General features: G+C 33.0%; 1 protein-coding gene across 7 annotated transcripts in view; it reads left to right on the top strand.

The window, feature by feature from the left end:
• The window catches only part of COMMD10 (COMM domain containing 10), a 163,766-nt gene that overhangs the window by 18,371 nt on the left and 127,205 nt on the right, over positions 1 to 18,190 (top strand). For all 7 annotated transcript variants that reach the window (XM_023529559.1, XM_023529558.1, XM_011358261.2 and 4 more), the window contains exon 5: positions 17,672 to 17,782. In XM_023529559.1, the coding sequence (XP_023385327.1) occupies positions 17,672 to 17,782 (111 nt within the window). The remainder of the gene's footprint in view (positions 1 to 17,671; positions 17,783 to 18,190) is intronic.

The following is an 18,190-nucleotide window of genomic DNA, read 5'->3' on the forward strand; positions in this document are numbered from 1 at the left end:
GCTGGAATTAACTGAGTATAAATGTTTGTGAGGTTTAAATGCTGCTATATTTATTTACTACTTTTTATTGAAATACATTTTACCTGCGGTAAATGCAGAGATTTAGTGTTCAGTTTGATGAATTTCAGAATAAATACCCATATAATTATTATCCATAACAAAATAAGAGAAAATTTTCATGACCTAAAAAGTGCTTAGTTTCAGTTCCCTCCACTCTCATTTTCATCACCATAGATTGATTGTATTGTCTGTTCTTGGACTTAATATAAAAGGACTCAAATAAATGTGTCTGGCTAATATCTCTCAGCGTGTTTTTTTTTTGGATTCATTATGTTGTTCTTTGTATTAGTAATTGTTTTATTGCTAAGTGGTATTCCATTGTATGAAAATATCACTATCCATATTCCTGTTCATGGACATTTGTGTTGTTTCCGTTTCTGGTGATTATGAATAATACTGCTATGAACATTTGTGTACAAGTCTTTTTGTGAACATATGTTTTTATTGCCCTTGGGTAAATATCTAGGAATGGGATTGCTGACCCCTTAAGCCAAATTCGAAGCTTTCTATTGAAGAGTTTTAACCACCCTATGCTGTACGAATTGGGAAAAGTCATATAAGTATGAATCTCTTGCCTTGAGTAGGTTCCTTTTTTTTTACAAGTCAAATTCCTTTCCTGGAGAATTTAGTCATTCTCCAGTGCCTTCAAATGATTGTTTTTTAAATATTTGTTTAGGTTATAATTCTTATTTGCAATACCAGATTAGGAACTCTAAAAGTGATTCTTTTAAATTTTTAATCTTATTCTATCCCTTCTCTGCTCCAAATCCACCTAAGGCTTTCAATGTCGCTTACAGTAGAAATCACAGTTCTTACAATTGTCTTTAAAGCCCTACATGGTCTATAATCCCTCTGGGCCCACTACCTATCTCCTTGACCTTTACCTGTTAACATCCTCTACCTAGCTCAGTTTGTACACCTCTAATCTCTTTACCTCAGAAAGTCTTTTGGATTTTCATATGGCTGGCTTCCTTATCTTCTTCAGCTTTTTGTTCATTGATCAATGAGTCCTGCCCTGATTATCACAATGAGGCATGTCCCCACCTCTGTAATATTTTCTTAACTTTTCTCCATAACATTTATTATCTGGCCCATTATGTATTTTACATTTTATTTATTTATTAATTATTATTATTGTTTGTCTCTACTACTAAACTATAAGCTCTACAAGGGCAGGAATTTTTGTCTGTTTTGTTCACTACTGTGTTTTTACTACTTTAAATGGCCCATGGGAGATAGCGGGTTCTCAATAAATAGTTGTCGAATGAATAAATGCACAATATCTATGCTTTACAAATTGTGCCATTTAAAGTTCAGTCTATTAGGTTTTCTTATAAAAAGAGATATTTGTATTTATTGGAGAAAAGAGAGTGTGACTTATGTTTTCCATTTTCTAGTTTTTTTGTGCTTTCATTTGGTTGTATTTTAAGCCTTTTTGTGGTTCATCTATTTCAAGACTTGAGTTTTGCTGGATTCAATCATTAACATTTTTTTCCTCTTTAAAAGTAGAAATATAGAGAGAATTGCTTTAACTTGAAACAGAAATTCTCCAGGGAAAAAAAGGTGACATCATTAGCTGTTGATGCAGCAATCAATTTAAAGAGCTTTAGCTCTAAGAGACCCTTAATCAATCTTATATAAAACAGAAATGTATTCTCTGCTTCATAAATAATTGGCTAAAACCAGAACCATTAACAAATTAAATAAAGATTTTACTAATGCCAAAGAACTGTGCTGTTAGAAAAATTACTCTTTTCTGTCATGATATTTAAAGATGTGCACTTGCTAAATAGTGTTGATGTACTTTTTCAGAGTGTTGCCAATTAGGAGAGCATTAGTTGCATTACATTTCAGTGTCCTCACACTTGTACTATTAACTCATATATTCTTGGTGTGCATAGGTGGCAAATAGTTTGAAGGATGTTCATTGATGTTTTCCCTCAACACCTTACAACTTGGATATGGAGACCATGATAAGGTATTTTGACCAAATCTGCAGGTCAAGGAGTATAATTAAGTTCCATGTCACCCTAGTAGTGAGACTAGATTGACTTTTGTGGCATCTAAACTTAAGGGTATAAGTTAGGAAGTATCCCATATTATGATATTTGTAATAAAGCATTTGTACCTCTTATGATTTAGCGTAGCAGCAACATTAAAGAAAGGCATTAGATCAGTAATTTTTGGATTTTTGATGTCCTCTGGAGACTAACGCGTTACTCTGTGCAGTGCGATTTGTATGGTATACTTTTTGGAGGTAGGGTTATCCTGGGTATAGGATAACTTCAATATTGATTCAAGAAATTTACCTATTTGCATCTGTGTGGTATATGATAATATATTTACATCTGTGTAATATGGGTACCATACTATATAATGGTCATTCTGAGATCTTAACGTTGTCTTTGTATACTTTATAGATGTCACAGTAGAGGAGTCTTTCTCTACAAGGCATGTAATAGTGTGGCTTGATCCTTGGAGGCTTATAGCCTTCTGTTCTTGCCAATAATTAGAGGAGGGCAAAGCAGGTGATTAGTAGCAGGCAGCTGAAGATATTCTCCCATTACATCTATATATTCTTCTGATACAGGCTTTAGTATATTTTATCTTTTTAAAAATAATGTTATTAATTTCTAATTTACATAGTATAATCTGTATCCTTTTAAATTGTACAGTTCAATGAATTTTGATAGCTGTATGCCAATGAGATCACTCCCATAATCAACACACAGAGCATTTTCATCACCCTCAAAAACTTTTTCATGCTTCTTGGCAGGCAGTCCCTTCCTCCCTTAACCCTGGCCCCAGGAAACCACTAATCTGCTTTCCATCACTATAGATTGCATTTTCTAGGATTTTATAAAAATGGAATCATATAGATATACTTTTTTTTTTTCTGTCAGGCTTATTTCACTGAGTATGATTTTGAGGTTCACCCATGTATTAGTAGTTTGTTCTTTTTTTTGCAGGGTAGTATTTTATTATATGGAAATATCAAAATTTGCTTATTCACTCACAAAATGTTGATGCATATTGGGCTATTTCCAGTTTGGGGCTATTTTGAACAAATCCATTAATCATGTACACATCATTGTATGGATATATATTTTAAATTCTCTTGGGTAATACTTGGGGGTGGGTTGCCAGGGTTGTAGGATAGATGTATTTTTAACTTCGTAAGAAACTGCCAATTTTCCATTTACTAGCAATTTCTTTGTATCGTGGCCAGCACTTGGTATTGCCAGTCTTTTACATTTTAGCCATCTTAATAGGTGTAAAGATATGGAACATAAGGATGTTGAACATCATTTTATGTCTTTACTGGACATTTAAATGTATATATTCTTTTGTGAATTATCTGTTCAAATTTTTGCCCATTTTTGTATAGATTTCTTGTCTTATTATTATTGAGTAGTACGAACTCTATGTAGTTTGAATATAAGTCTTTTCTCAGGTATATGTATTGTAAATATTTTATCAGTTTGTCATTTACCTTATCTTTTTTTAATGGTGACTTTTGAAGAACAGAAATTTTAATTTTGATGAAGTCCAGTTTACAATTTTTTTAAATGGTCATGCTTTTAATGTTCTATCTAAAATCTTTACCTATCCCAAGATGACAAAGATTTTCTTTTGTGTTTTCATCTAAAAGTTTGACGGTTTTAGCATGTACATTTAGGTCTATGATCCATTTTTAGTTCATTTTTGTGTTTGGTGTTAGGTAAGGGTAGTTGTTCATTTTGTTTCCATATAGGTATCTCTTAGTTCCAGCATCATTTACCTTGGCATTTTTGTTAGGAGTCAATTGATGGGTCTATATGTTTATCCTTTTGCCAGTGCCACATTGTCTTTTTTGCTGTAGCTTTATAATAAATCTTGAAGTTAAGTAGTATAGCTTCTCCAACTTTTTCAAAAAAATTGCTTTGTCTTTTTTAGATCCTTTGGATTTAGATTTAAATTTTAGAATCAGGTTGTCAGTTTGTATTTAAAAAAAAAATGCCTATGAGATCGTTTCTGTTTGGTTTGTTTATTTTATTCTTTAGATTCCACATGTAAGTAGAATCATGTGGCATTTGTCTTTCTCTGTCTGACTTACTCCACTCAGCGCAATATCCATGTGGTTGCAGAGGGCAAGATTTCATTCTTTTTTATGGCTGAGTAACATTCCATTGTATATATGTGCCACCTCTTCTTTACCCATTCATCCATTGATGGACACCCAGGTAGCCTTCATATCTTGGCTATTGTAAATAATGCTGCAATGAACATATGGATTCTCATGTCCCTTTGAAGTAGTATTTTTGGTTTCTTTGGATAAATACCCAGAAGTTGGATAATCTGGTCTTGTCTTTTATTATAACTTTTGTTTAAAGTCTGTTTTGTCTGGTATAAGTGTTGCTATCCTAGCTTTTTTGTTTGTTTGTTTGTATTTTCATGAAACATCTTTTTCCATCTCTTTACTTTCAATCTGTGTCTTTTGGTCTGAAGTGAGTCTCTTGTAGGTAACATATGTAAGGATCTTCTTGTTTTCTTATCCATTCAGCCACCCTTTCTTTTGATTGGAGAATTTAATCTATTTATGTTTAATTATTGATAGATATGTAGTTATTGCTATTTTATTATTCATGTTTTTAATTTTTTTCTTTTTTCTTTTTTAAGAAGTCCCTGCAACATTTCCTATAATACTAGGTTGATGGAAATGAATTCCTTTAGCTTTTTCTTGTCTGGGAAGCTCTTTATGTGTCCTTTGATTCTAAATAATACTCTGTTCAGTAGAATAATCTTGGTTGTAGGTCCTAGCTTTTTATCACTTTGAATATTTTTTGCCAAAATTTCCTGCAAGGTTCCTGTTGAGAAATCAGCTGACAGTCATATGGGAGCTCCCTTGTAGGTAAATAACTGCTCTTCTCTTGCTCTTAAGATTCTCTTTTTGTCTTTAACCTTTGGCATTTGAATTATGATATTTCTTGGTGTTGCCTCTTTAGATTCATCTTGTGTTGGACTCTCTGGGCTTCCTGGGCTTATAAATCTATTTTCTTCATCAGGTTAGAGAAGTTTTTCATCATTATTTTTTGAAATAGGGTTTCAATTCTTTGCTCTCTCTCTTATCCTTCTAGTATCCCTTGTGATGGGAATGTTGGCACACTTGATGTTGTCCCAGAGGACTCTTAAACTATTTTTTTTTTTTTTTTTAGATTCTTTTTTCTTGTCGCTGTTCTGATTGGGTGTTTTCTGCTACCTTATCTTCTAAATTGCTGATTCGATCTTCTGCTTCATCTGATCTACTGCTGATTCCCTCTAATGTATTCTTTACTTCAGTTATTCTTCATTTCTGATTCTTTTTTGTTTTCTATCTCTATATTTATGTTTTGTCTCTTTAAGTTCCCACTGAGTTCATCTACTCTTTCCCTAAGTTGATTGAGCATCCTTATAACCAGTGTTTTGAACTCTGCATCTGGTAGATTGCTTGTCTCCATTTCATTTAGTTTGTTTTCTGGAGTTTTCCACTGTTCTTTTACTTGGGACATGTTTCTTTGTTTTCCCATTTTGGCTGCCTCCCTGTGTTCATTTCTATGCATTAGGTAGAGCTGCTATGTCTCCCAATCTTAGTAGAGTGCCCTTATACAGTAGGTGTCCTATGGGGCCCAGTGGCACACTGGGCCACGTGCTCCAGTTGTGTCCCTTGTATGGGTTGTGTGTGCCCTCCTGTTGTATTTGAGCCTTGGTTGCTGTTTGCATGTCCGTGGGAGGGACTGCCCCTCAGGCTGATTGTTTGTGAGGACTGGCCATGACTACAGTGGAGGAGCTGTTATGAAGAGGCTGACCCTACAGAGCAGGATTTGCTTTAGCAGGGGCTCAGGTGTCTGTTCAGTCTGCCCTTTGGATGTGTGGTCCGTAGAGGCAACTGGGTGGTGCTCCTGCTCTAGCAGAAGCTGGCCACTGGGCATGCCTTCCCCAGGACTTCTCGGAGGGGCCCCACCATAGGCCAAGTTTAGCTGCAGACTGTGCCCTACCCAAACACAGTCTGCATGTCCTTTCAAAATAGTATATTTTAGATCACCTGAAATGATTCACAAAGCAATCCACAGGTGGCTGCCATCTGCTTGAGGATACTCACCAAGAGGTCTAGGGCATGCTGAGGCCAGATGCTGCTTGTTTGGGGTTTGTGAACGTTTCAGAGATTTTAGGAAGGTTGGTAGCATGAGCCAAGACAGGCCATTTGTATAGAAAAGCCACTGGAAGTGTCTTGAGTAGGTCTGCAAGTTATGTGGGGCAGGGTCTCAGGGAATCACTATGGCGGAGTGAACGGTGTTAGGTTAATGGAGATTCATGTGGCTCTTGCCTGTGCATGCAGGCTGGGAGTAGGGAGGGCTTAACAAAGGAACGTTGCCCTCTGTCTGGGAGAAAGATGCCCCTCCATCCCTTGCCTTGAAGCTATACAATTCACTTCCTCCCCATATATATCTGGGGCCTTTCAAGCTACCGCCCCAGCACTGGAGCTCAGAGTGAGTGAGTCCTTCAGCGAGTAAGTCTGTGCATGGGCCTCTTAAGAGGAATGCCTAGGACTCCAGCAGCCATCCATCTCACTCAGCCACAGTCTTCACAGGTTTTCACAGCCAGAAGTTGTGGGGACTTCTCTTCCTGACACTGAACCCTGGTTTGGGGAGCCTGATGTGGGGCTGGGACCCCTTGCTCCTCAGGGGTCAGGTATTTCTCCCGATTTTTAACTGCCTCACTCAGGTGTGGAAGCAGCCCCTTCCACCACCTCCTGCCAATCTTCACATGACGGCTTTTGCATGTCCTGAGTTGTAGGACTTCTATTCAGCTAGACTTCAGGTGATTCTCAATGATGGTGGTTATGTAGTTTAGTTGTAATTTTGATGTGGTCATGAGAGGATGCAAGCACAGCATTTACCTACTTCACCATCTTGACCATCTCCTCATACTCTTAATAGGAGCTTTTGGAAAGCAAAAATTTTTCATGTTGATGAAAAATAATTTATCATGTTTTCTTGTTATAGATTTTGCTCTTTTGATGTCAAGCCTAAGAACTCTTTCCCTTGCTGTAGTTCATCTAAGAACTCTTTGCTTAGTTTTTTTTTAAATAAAATTTTATTGTTTTATATTGTCATTTATGTCCATGATCTCTATTGAGTTAATTTTACATAAGGTGTGTCAGTTGGTTGAGGTTAAATTTTGCCTATGTGGTTCTTGAGATTCTTGGGTTGTTGATTTGATGTTTTTCCTCTTTTCAAATTTAAGCGTTTGACGCTGTAAATTTTCCTCTCAGCATTGATTTAGCTGTATCTCACAAATTTTGATACACTGTATTTTTATTTTCAATTAGTTCAATATATACTTTTATTTTCCTTGAGACTTCCTCTTTGACTCATGGATTATTTGAAGGTGTGTTTAGTTTCTGAGTGTCTGTAGATATTCATCTTATATTTCTGTTATTGATTTCTAGTTAGTTACCATTATGGTTAGAGAACATATTCTGTATGAGTTCAGTTTTTTTTTTATTTGTCAAGGGGTGTTTCATGGCCCAGAATATGGTCTGTTTTGGTATATGTTCTGTGGGTGCTTGAAAAATATGTGTGTTCTGTGAAGATCAATTAGATTATTTTCATTGATGATGATGATGTTAAAATTTTCTATATTTTTTGCTAATTTTCTTTCTAGATACTCTAGCAATTGTTGAGATTCAGGCTTTGAAGTCTCTAACTATAGTTGTAGATTTGTCTACTTCTTTTAGTTCCATCAATTTTTGCTTCACATATTTTGCATATTTTGTTTTTGGTGTATGTACATTAGAACATTTAGCATTGCTTTGTCTTATTGATGGATTGATCTTTTTATAGTTATTTAATGTCCTTTTTTATCTTGGTAATTTTATAGCCCTCCCTGCTTTGTTTTGATTAACATTACATGATACATTTTTTTCTATTATTTTACTTCCAAATTGCCTATCTCATTATATATTTGAAGTGTTTCATTTCTTAAAATTGAGATGTAATCGACATGAACAATATATTAGTTTCAGGTGTTCAACATAACGATTCGGTATTTGTATATGTTGCAAAATGCTTACCAGAATAAGTGTAGTTAACATCCATCATGGCACATAGTTACAAATTTTTTTTCTTGTGATGAGAGCTTTTAAGATTTACTGTCTTAGCAACTTTCAAATATATAATATAGTATTATTAACTATAGTAACCATGCTATATATTATATCTCTAGGACTTACTTATTTTATAACTGGAAGTTTGTACCTTTGACCAACTGCATCTATTTCACTGTCTCCCAGCCCCTGCCTCTGGCCACCATCAATCTGTTCTATGTATCTAAGGTCTTTCTTCCTCCCTCTCTTCCTCCCTTTATCCCTCCCTTCCAAGATTCCACATATAAGTGAGATCATACAGTATTTGCCTTTTTCTGTCTCATTTATTTCATTTAGCACAATGCCTTCAAGGTCCATCCATGTTGTTGCAAATGGCAGGATTTCCTTGTTTATGGCTGAATAATATTCCATTGTGTATGTATGTATATGTATGTATGTATGTGCATATGTATACACACATACATGCATATCACATTTTATTTATCCACTTATTCATTGATGGACACTTGGGTTGATTTCATGTCTTGGCTCTTGTAAATAATGTGATGAACATGGAGTACAGATGTCTTTTTGAGTTAGTGTTTTCATTTCCTTTGGATAAATACCCACAAGTAGAATTGCTGGATCATATGGTATTCTATTTTTACTTTTTTGAGGAACCTCCATACAGTTTTTCACAGTGGCTGCACCAATTTACATTCTGACCTGTAGTACCCAAGGGTTCCCTTTTCTCTACATCTGCACCAATGCTCATTATTCTTGTCTTTTTGGCTAATAGCTATTCTAACAGAGGGAGGTGATATCTTATTGTGGTTTTGATTTGCATTTTCCTGGTGATTAGTGATGTTGAATACCTTTTCATATACTTGTCAGCAATCTATATGTCTTTGGAAAAATGTCTATTAGATCTGCTTATTTTCAAATCAGATTATTTATTTCTATGCTATTGAGTTATATGAGTTCTTTATGTATTGTAGATGTTAACCTCTTATTAGATATATGATTAGTAAATATTTTCTCCCATTTGGTAGGTTGCCTTTTTTATTTTGTTGATAGTTTCCTTTACTGTGCACAACCTTTTTAGTTTGACGTAATCTAGCTTGTTTATTTTTGCTTTTGTTGACTTTGCTTTTGATGTCAAATCTAAAAATTCATTGCCAAGACCAATGTCAAGAAGCTTACTGCTTATGTTTTCTTCCCGGAGTTTTATAATTTTAGGTTTTTCATTCAGGTTTTTAATCCATTTTAAGTTAGTTTTTGTGTAGTATAAGATAGTGGTCCAGTTTCATTCTTTTGAATGTGGCTGTCCATTTTTCCCCAAATCGTTTATTGAAGAGACTGTTATTTTTCCATCTATATTCTTGGCTCCTTTGTCATAAATTAATTGACCATATATGCATGAGTTTATCTTTGGACTCTCTATTTTGTTCCATTGATCTGTGTGTTTTTTTTAAATTTATTTTATTATTAGTTTCAGATATACAGTACATTGGTTAGACATTTATATAGTTTATAAAACGATCCCCCTACATTGCTCTTTCTCTCCTCTGGCTCTCCACCTAGCCATTACATTAATGCTAACTGCATTCCCTATGCTGTGCTCCTCAGTCCCATGTCCATCTATCAACTACTAATTTTTTATTTTTTTAACCCTTCACCCCATTCTCCCAACTCTCAACCTCTCCTCCCCTCTGGCTGTCCCCAGATTGTCCTGTATATTTGTGAGTCTGGTTTTGATTAGTTTGTTCTTTTTGTTTCTTAGACTGCTTATAAGCAAAATCATATGGTATTTGTCTCTCTGACTTATTTCACTCAGCATAATAACCTCTAGGTCCATCCATGTCATTGCAAATGGTAGGATTTCATTTTTTTTCAAATGGCTGAGTAATATTTCATTGTGTATATGAACCATAACTTCTTTATCCAATCATCTGTTGATGGGCATTTAGGTTGCTTTTATATCTTAGCTATTGTAAACTGTGCTGCCATGAACATAGGGGTACATAGATCTTTATGAATTATTGTTTTAGTTTCTTTGGATAAATACCCAGAAGTGCAATTCATGGATCAAAAGGTGTATCCATTTTAAATTTTTTGAGAAACTTTTAGATTGTTTTCCATAGTGGCTGTACCAATTTGCAATCCCACCAGGAGTGTGTGGTTCCCTTTTCTCTATATCCTCACCAGTACTTGTTGTTCTTTGCTTTATTGATGATAGGCATTCTGACAGGTGTGAGACGATATCTCATTTTGGTTTTAATTTGCATTTCTCTGATGATTAGTGACCTTGAGCATCTTTTCATATGTCTATTGGCTATCTGTATTTCTTCTTTGAAGAAATATCTATTCAGGTCTTCTGCCCATTTTTTAATTGGATTGTTTGTTTTTCTTTGTTGTTGAGTTGTATGAGTTTTTTATATATTTTGGATGTTAACTTTTTATCAGATGCATCATAAGCGAATATCTTCTCCCACTCAATCAGTTGTCTTTTTGTTTTGTTGATGGTTTCTTTTGCTGTAAAAAAAAACTTTTTTAGTTTGATGTAGTCCCATTTGTTTATTTTTTCTTTTGTTTCCCTTGTCCATAGAGCTATATCTGAAAAAGAATTACTGTTAGCAATATCAGAGAGTTTACTACCTATATTTTCTTCTAAAGTTTTATGGTTTCGGGTCTTATATTTAAGTCTTTAATCCATTTGAGTCTATTCTTGTATATGGTGTAAGAAGGTCCAGTTTCTTTCTTTTTCTTTTCTTTTTTTGGCATGTATCTGTCCAATTTTCCCAACCATTTATTGAAGAGATCGTCTTTACCCTACTGTATATTCTGGCTTCTGTGTTTGTTTTTATGACAATTCCATACTGTTTTGGTTACTATAGCTTTCCAATGTAGTTTAAAATTGAGAAGTGTGATGCTTTTAGCATAGTTCTTTTTTGAGATTGCTTTGGCTATCCTGGGTCTTTTGTGGTTCCACACAGATTTTAGGATTGTTTGTTCTGTTTCTGTGAAAAATATCATTGGAGTTTTAATATGGGCATTTTAACCATGTTAATTCTGTCTACGAGCACAGTATATCCTTCTACTTATTTTGTGTCTTCTGTTTGTTTCATCAGTGTCATAGAGTCTTCTATGTACAGGTCTTTCACCTCCTTGGTTAAAGCTATTTTGTACGTATTTTATTCTTTTTTGTTGTTGTTGATATAATTGTAAATGGGATTGTTTTGATGTAATTGTAAATGGAATTGGTTTTTTAATTTCTCTTTCTAATAGTTAGTTGTTAGTTTATAGGAAATGCAACATTTTTCTGTATATTGATTTTGTATCCAGTAACTTTATTGAACTTGTTTATTAGGTCCAGGGATTTTTTTTGGTGGAGTCTCTAGGGTTTTCTGTGTATAATGCCATGTCATCTGCAAACAGCAACAGTTTTACTTCTTTCTTTTTGATTTGGATGCCTTTTACTTCCTTTTTTTTTTTTTTTTGCGCAATTGCTTTAGCTAGGACCTCCAATACTATGCTGAATAAAAATGGTGACAGTGGGCATCCTTGTCTTGTTCCTGATTTTAGAGGAAAAGCTTTAAGTTTTACCATCAAGTATGATCTTAGCTGTGAACTTGTCTTTTATGGCCTTATTATGTTAAGATACGTTACCACTCTATTTTTTTGAGAGTTCTTATTAATGGATGTTAAAATCACATGCTTTTTCTGCATCTCTTGAGATGATCATATGAGTTTTATTCTTCATTTAGTTAAAGTGGCATATCACATTGATTGATTTGTAGATGTTGAACCATCCTTATATGATCCTTCTAATTTATTGCTCAATGCAGTTTGCTAATATTTGGTTGAGGATTTTTTATGTATGTTTATCAAAGATGTTGACCTGTCATTTTCTTTTCTCATGGTTTCCTTTTCCGGATTTAGAGTCAGGGTAATGCTGTTTTTGTAAAATGAGTTTGGAAGTGTTCCCTCTTCTATTTTTTGGAAGAGCTTGAGAAGGATTGCTATTAATTCTTCTTTAAATGTTTGGTAGAATTTACTAGTGAAGCCATCTGGTCCTGGACTTTTGTTTGTTGGGAGGTTTTTGATTATTGAGTTAATCTCCAAACTAGTAATTAATGTGTTCAGATTTCCTATTTCTGTGTGATTCAGTCTTGGTAAGATTTCTAGAAGTTTATGCATTTCTTCTAGGTTGTCCAATTTGTTGCCATATAAATGTTTATAGTAGTCTCTTAATGATCATTTCTATTTCTGTGGTATCAGTAGTAATGTCTCCTCTTTAATTTCTTTTTTTATTTGAGTTTTCTCTCTTTTGGTGAATCTAGCTAAAGATTTGTCAGTTTTGTTTATTTTTTTCAAAACACTAGCTCTCAGTTTTATTGATTTTTTTCCCTATTGTCTTTTTAGTCTCTACTTCATTTTTTGCCACTGTGATTTTTGATAATCCCTCCCCCTTTTTAAAATTAACTTTGGACTTTGTTCTTTATCTAGTTTTTTGAGATCTTTCTTGTTTCTTGATGTAGACAAGAAACGCGGTGAAGTTCCCTCTTAGAACTGCTTTTACTGCATCCCATAAGTTTTGGTATGTTGCATTTCCGTTGTCATTTGTCTAAAAATATTTTTTGATTTCTCTTTTGATTTCTTCTTTGACCAATTGGTTGTTAACATTGCATTATATTTCAGTTATCCAACATGTATGTGTTTTTGTTCAAGAGTGCTCAAATAATTGTTGTATTTTGGTATTTTGTCGAGAGTTTATATAAACTGTGGAAAGATTTTTTTGTTTTTAGGTATATACTTCTAGATACCAGAAGGCATTGTTTTTGAAGCTGGGAATTTTATAGAATTAATTAGTATATTATAGAGAAAGAAATCATTGGAGTCAATAGAATTGGTTAAAAATAAAAAAAAAAAAAAACTTGTGGAGTATATAGCTAAGCCTTAAAAATAGGTAAGTTTGAATACCAGGTGCTGTAGGCGTTAAAAAATAAAAAAGCAATTGGAGGGATTGTTTTTATGAACATTATAGATGTCTAACCAATGTACTTTATACTTGAAACTAATTTAAATAAATTTATTTAAAAAAAGAATAAAAATAGGTGAGTTTATGTTCTTATATTAAATATTTAGTCAACTTTCTCATTTTTATATTTTATGAGTAAATAGTGGTGTACAGTTTCTGTAATGAGCCATACATATATGGAATTTCAGCTTATGGTATTTACCAGTTATAAAATAAACAGTAGATTATAGCAACAGAATATAGGTTTTTTCTATTTTAGCAGTTACAGCTCTTATGTTTGTATTTTCATGATTTATTATAATAAAAAAGAATTGTTTTATGAATGCTCACACACATCATTCTTAAAACTCACTTAGTATTTCTGAGGAGTATTTTTCTAGCCATAGATAGCCTTATCTGTTAGTGTTTTAGTGGGTAATAGAATCAATTTAGAGGTTTTCGAAATAGCATTTAAAAAAATGAAACCTAATAGAGATTATTGCTCTGGGTAAAAATTGTTTTGTGGAACTGTTTGTGTGTGTGTGTGTGTGTGTGTATCAGTTAGCAATGTATGTATTTCTTATTGTACATTATGGTCCAAACAGTGGCTCCCATTTTAGAGAGCCGCTAGTTAAAATCTAGTGATAACTTTACATATTCTTTTTCAATTTAAAAGAGTTAATATTTTTGTAATATTAGCTTATTTTGCATGTGTTTGGAATTACAGTTTACAAAGTAATTATGAGAATTTACTCTTATGTTTAAATTGTTATGTGGAAATTAGAGGGAGAATGAAGTCATATTTTGAACTGGCATCTTAATAACATTGTCAGATAAGAAGTATTGTAAGTGAGATGCCCAAAAACTATCATTTAAACAGTTTTGACATGGGTTGAAAAACATTAAAAATATTGTCTTATTTTCCTTGTGTTTTATGTATTTTGATGACATTTAAACATGGGGTGTTTATTAAGATATAGGATCCTCAGATTTAAATTGAATAGGAAATAACGAAACAAATTATATTAAAATGGTTCCTAGAATTTTAGGGTACAAATGTCTGATGTACACAAGACAGAATTTTATTTTAAATAGAAGCACATATAGTTTAGCTAAGTTAAATACAAATTCTCACTAGACTTTGTTGTTTTATATGTAATTAAAATATTTGTTTCTCAGTTATGAGTCTCAGAGGAATAATAGCATATTTGTTTCTCAGTTACGAGTCTCAGAGGAATAATTAAAGAGTATACTATGAGATCTTCGCCTTGGCAAAGGGACTTTGTCTTATTCATATTTATATCATCAATGCCTATTATAGACCTGACAAATAATATAATAATATGTTCTAAACAATGTAAAGAATTACAGTTGATCCTTGAACAACAGGGGTTTGAACAGTGCAGGTCCATTAATATGCAAATTTTTTTCAATAAATATCGTGAAATATTTTTTCCCTTTATGATAGTCTTAGTAACATTTTCTTTTCTCTAGTTTACTTTATTGTAAGAATACAGTATATATTACATATTACATACAAAATATGTGTTAATTGTTATTGGTAAAGCTTCTGGTCAACAGTAGGCTATTAGTAGTTAAGTTTTGAGGGAGTCAAAAATTATATGCGTATTTTCAACTGCAGGGATGTCAATGCCGCTAGCCTTTCTGCATTGTTCAAGGGTCAACTGTACTTCTTTCTTCAACTTTTCTTTGTCTTTTAGGACATTGACACTTTTGAATAAGTGTATGCGCCACTTATTTTATATGCTATTTCTCAATTTTTATTTTTCTGTTGTTTCTTTATAATCAAATTTAGATTATGATATTTTGTCTAGAAAGCTGTGTAAATGATGTTGAGGTCTGCAGGATATCACACCCAGATGTCCGTTTGCCACTTTTTGGTGATGTTAATTTGATTTCTTGATTAAGATGCTCTGTGTTTTTTACACTGCATAATTAATTTTTTTTCTCTTGTAACTAAAAAGAAATTGTGGGTAGATACGTTGTGACTGTGTGTTCCAAATGAAACTTTCACCACTTAGATTGAGTATCCATGATGATTCTTACTTAAATCAATTTCTTATAACTTCTGGTTTTTATTTTGATATAATTTCAAACTTAGAGAAAAGTTGCAATAATAACATAAGGAACCTTCATATACTCTATAATCCGACTCACCATTTGTTTACATTTTACATTTTTAATCTGTATAAGAGTAATAAGAACAGCTATCTCAAGTAGTATTTATTTTCTTTGTCTCCTAGTTTCACTAAAAAAAGTTTGTTTTTGTTTTTTTTATTGTTTTGTAAAATGTTCTCTTATAATGCTAGTTTTCTTTCTATATTTCCTCTAAATTTAAGGTTTTTGAATATGGCTGATTTTCTATGAAATTTTATGTGTGGGTGTGTATATGTGCATATACCTACATATGAGCTTAGTAATGTTATTTACTTTCTAAATTACTCTTTCATGTGTCTTGGACCAATATTTTTTAAATCACAAAATTCAATAGAAAGACTGTGGAATTTAAGAAAGCCAACTCAGAAACTATTTTTCATCTTGACTCTTTTTAAAATTACCTTTCCTTGTGAATGTTCTTTGATTCAATTCAATTCAATAAAAATAGAGTGCCTACTATATTTAAAAGAAGTAGAAAATATTAGGTGATCAAAATGCCTTATATTTATAATGCTTTGTGGTTACTCAAAACACTTTAAATATGCATTTTCTTATTTGATATTAACAGTGACTCAGAAAAGTAGATAGTTCAGATATATTTATTTCCATTTTTTATGAGGAAATTTAGAGCTTAAAAGATCGTGACAACTGAGGTCACATAGCTAGTTGAGTGACAGACTAACTATGAACCAATCATAAGCTTTAAATTCAGTACTCTTTTTAATTCTTCCACACCACTTCTATGTAGTGACTAAGCATACATTAATTCATGCAAAGGCCCGACCACAATGGGGGTATACTTAATTTATTTACTTAATATTTATCTTCATCATTTATCTTACCTGCTTTACGGACAAGGATAGAATCAGTTAAATTAGATCAAATCAGTATCTTATAGGTCCATATGAATGCCTAGAGGATGTTTTTCAGTTAAAATAGTGTGTCAGAGTGCTTGTATATATGAAAGTGGTTACGATATGTTTTTCTTTATTTTATTGGAAGGTATATTGCATGTGACTATTGAAAATTTTAGAGACTATGCTTACTATAATCAGTGTTAAAGGTTAGTATATTAAGTAAGGACCCTTACTGTGCACTAGTAAATTGATTTTTTTTGCTTCTGATCTTATGGATTATGTTTCCGCGACATCTTCCTTCTTCTTCTCCACAACTTATGAAAGGTTCAGTGCCAGAGAGAACAGAACTGTATCTTTATTTTCTCATCACATCCTCTCTCGAATAGATAATACTTCCATTGCTCTCTTTCCAATTTGGCTTTGAGTCACTGCTGTGATTCTAGCTGTTGAACAGGCTTTCAAGTAAGCAATTAGTATTCTGGTTAAGTAAAAATTGTTGTGAGGCTGCCATTCTTACCAATGCAGCTAAGGTAGTTTTACTAAATCAATTAGTAGGGTCATGTCAGAGGCATACTATAATTGCATTTCACAGAACTTCCCTAAATATTAATAGTTGAGATTTACTGGAAATTAAATCTAAAATTTTTAAGCTCATAGTTCAGAGGATGGAGAAACCAATAATCTGTCAAGTTCAATAAAGCCATATTTATGCTGCTCTAGTCTGTCTTTATTATTTTTGTCTTACCTGATTGAATTTCGCTGTTGTGTTCATTAATAAATTCAAAGGAAATGTTCTAATTAGTTTCTGTCATAACTGGGAACCATAGTAAGTTAGAGTTCTTTGGAAAGCATGATAATCTATTGGGTAACACCTGCTCACTAGCAGATATCAATTCTTTGCCTGGCTGTATTCCAGTCTCACTAACTGTGTCTAAATGTGTGAACCTCTTACCATCTGGGTACTTCGATTTCCCTCTAAATTAAAAAAAAAAAAAAAAAGTCTTATCTGTGTTTTACCTAATACAAAGAGTTTTGAAAGATAATAGAAGGTTATTAAAGTGATTATCACTAATATATACTATTTACTAGTTAAAATTTATGACTTTAAAAATCATTTGCTTTAAAACATACTATTTTAAAATAGCAATGTATTATTTAAAAACCATTGACTCTTTTAGTATACTTTATTGCTTAATTTTAGAACTTATATTTTTAGAACAGAGAGTATTTAAAGACCAGTTTTACTTTGAATTTGACAGGCATGGCACAAGGCCAATCTAATGAGCCTAAAAGAAGAATTTGCAGAGTGTGCAGGTTAAAGGAACTCTGGAGCTGACTTTCCACAAAGTCCAGGCTATCCATGTTGATTCCTGCTGAGTGGAGATTTGCTTAAAGTTGACTGTGTTCTTCCTTCTGCCTCATCTGATTCTAATCTGCACTTGTCTTTTACAGCTAGAGACAGTTGGATGGCAGCTTAACCTTCAGATGGCTCACTCTGCTCAAGCAAAACTAAAATCTCCTCAAGCTGTGTTACAGCTAGAAGTGAGCAATGAAGATTCAAAGGTAAGAAATGGTAGCCCATTGAAATGATGTATATTTTACTAGGTCTTATATTTTGTTAGAAGAGTCTTTTCTCTATGGATTTAAAATTTAAACATAATTTAATTAAAATTAAATAAGGATTAACAAATTGACAGATCTTTATTTGTGACAGATTTTGATGTCAGACATATATATCACTTTGTTATTTATTTGAAGAAATAGCTTGTCTTGCAAGGTGCTCGTCTTTTAGGAACATTGAATAATGTTTTCTTTTAAATCCTGCAATGGAAAAACTGGTCATAGCCATATAAAATTATGATTTTAATGTTTTATATATTTGTGGATATTCCTGGATGTTTTGAGTTTTAAGCTAAATATATTTGGTAAGGGAATGTTGCTGTTGTCCAGCCAATGCCTGGAATATGGAGA

Source organism: Pteropus vampyrus, unplaced genomic scaffold, assembly GCF_000151845.1.
Source record: "Pteropus vampyrus isolate Shadow unplaced genomic scaffold, Pvam_2.0 Scaffold39, whole genome shotgun sequence".
Taxonomy (NCBI): Eukaryota; Metazoa; Chordata; class Mammalia; order Chiroptera; family Pteropodidae; genus Pteropus; species Pteropus vampyrus.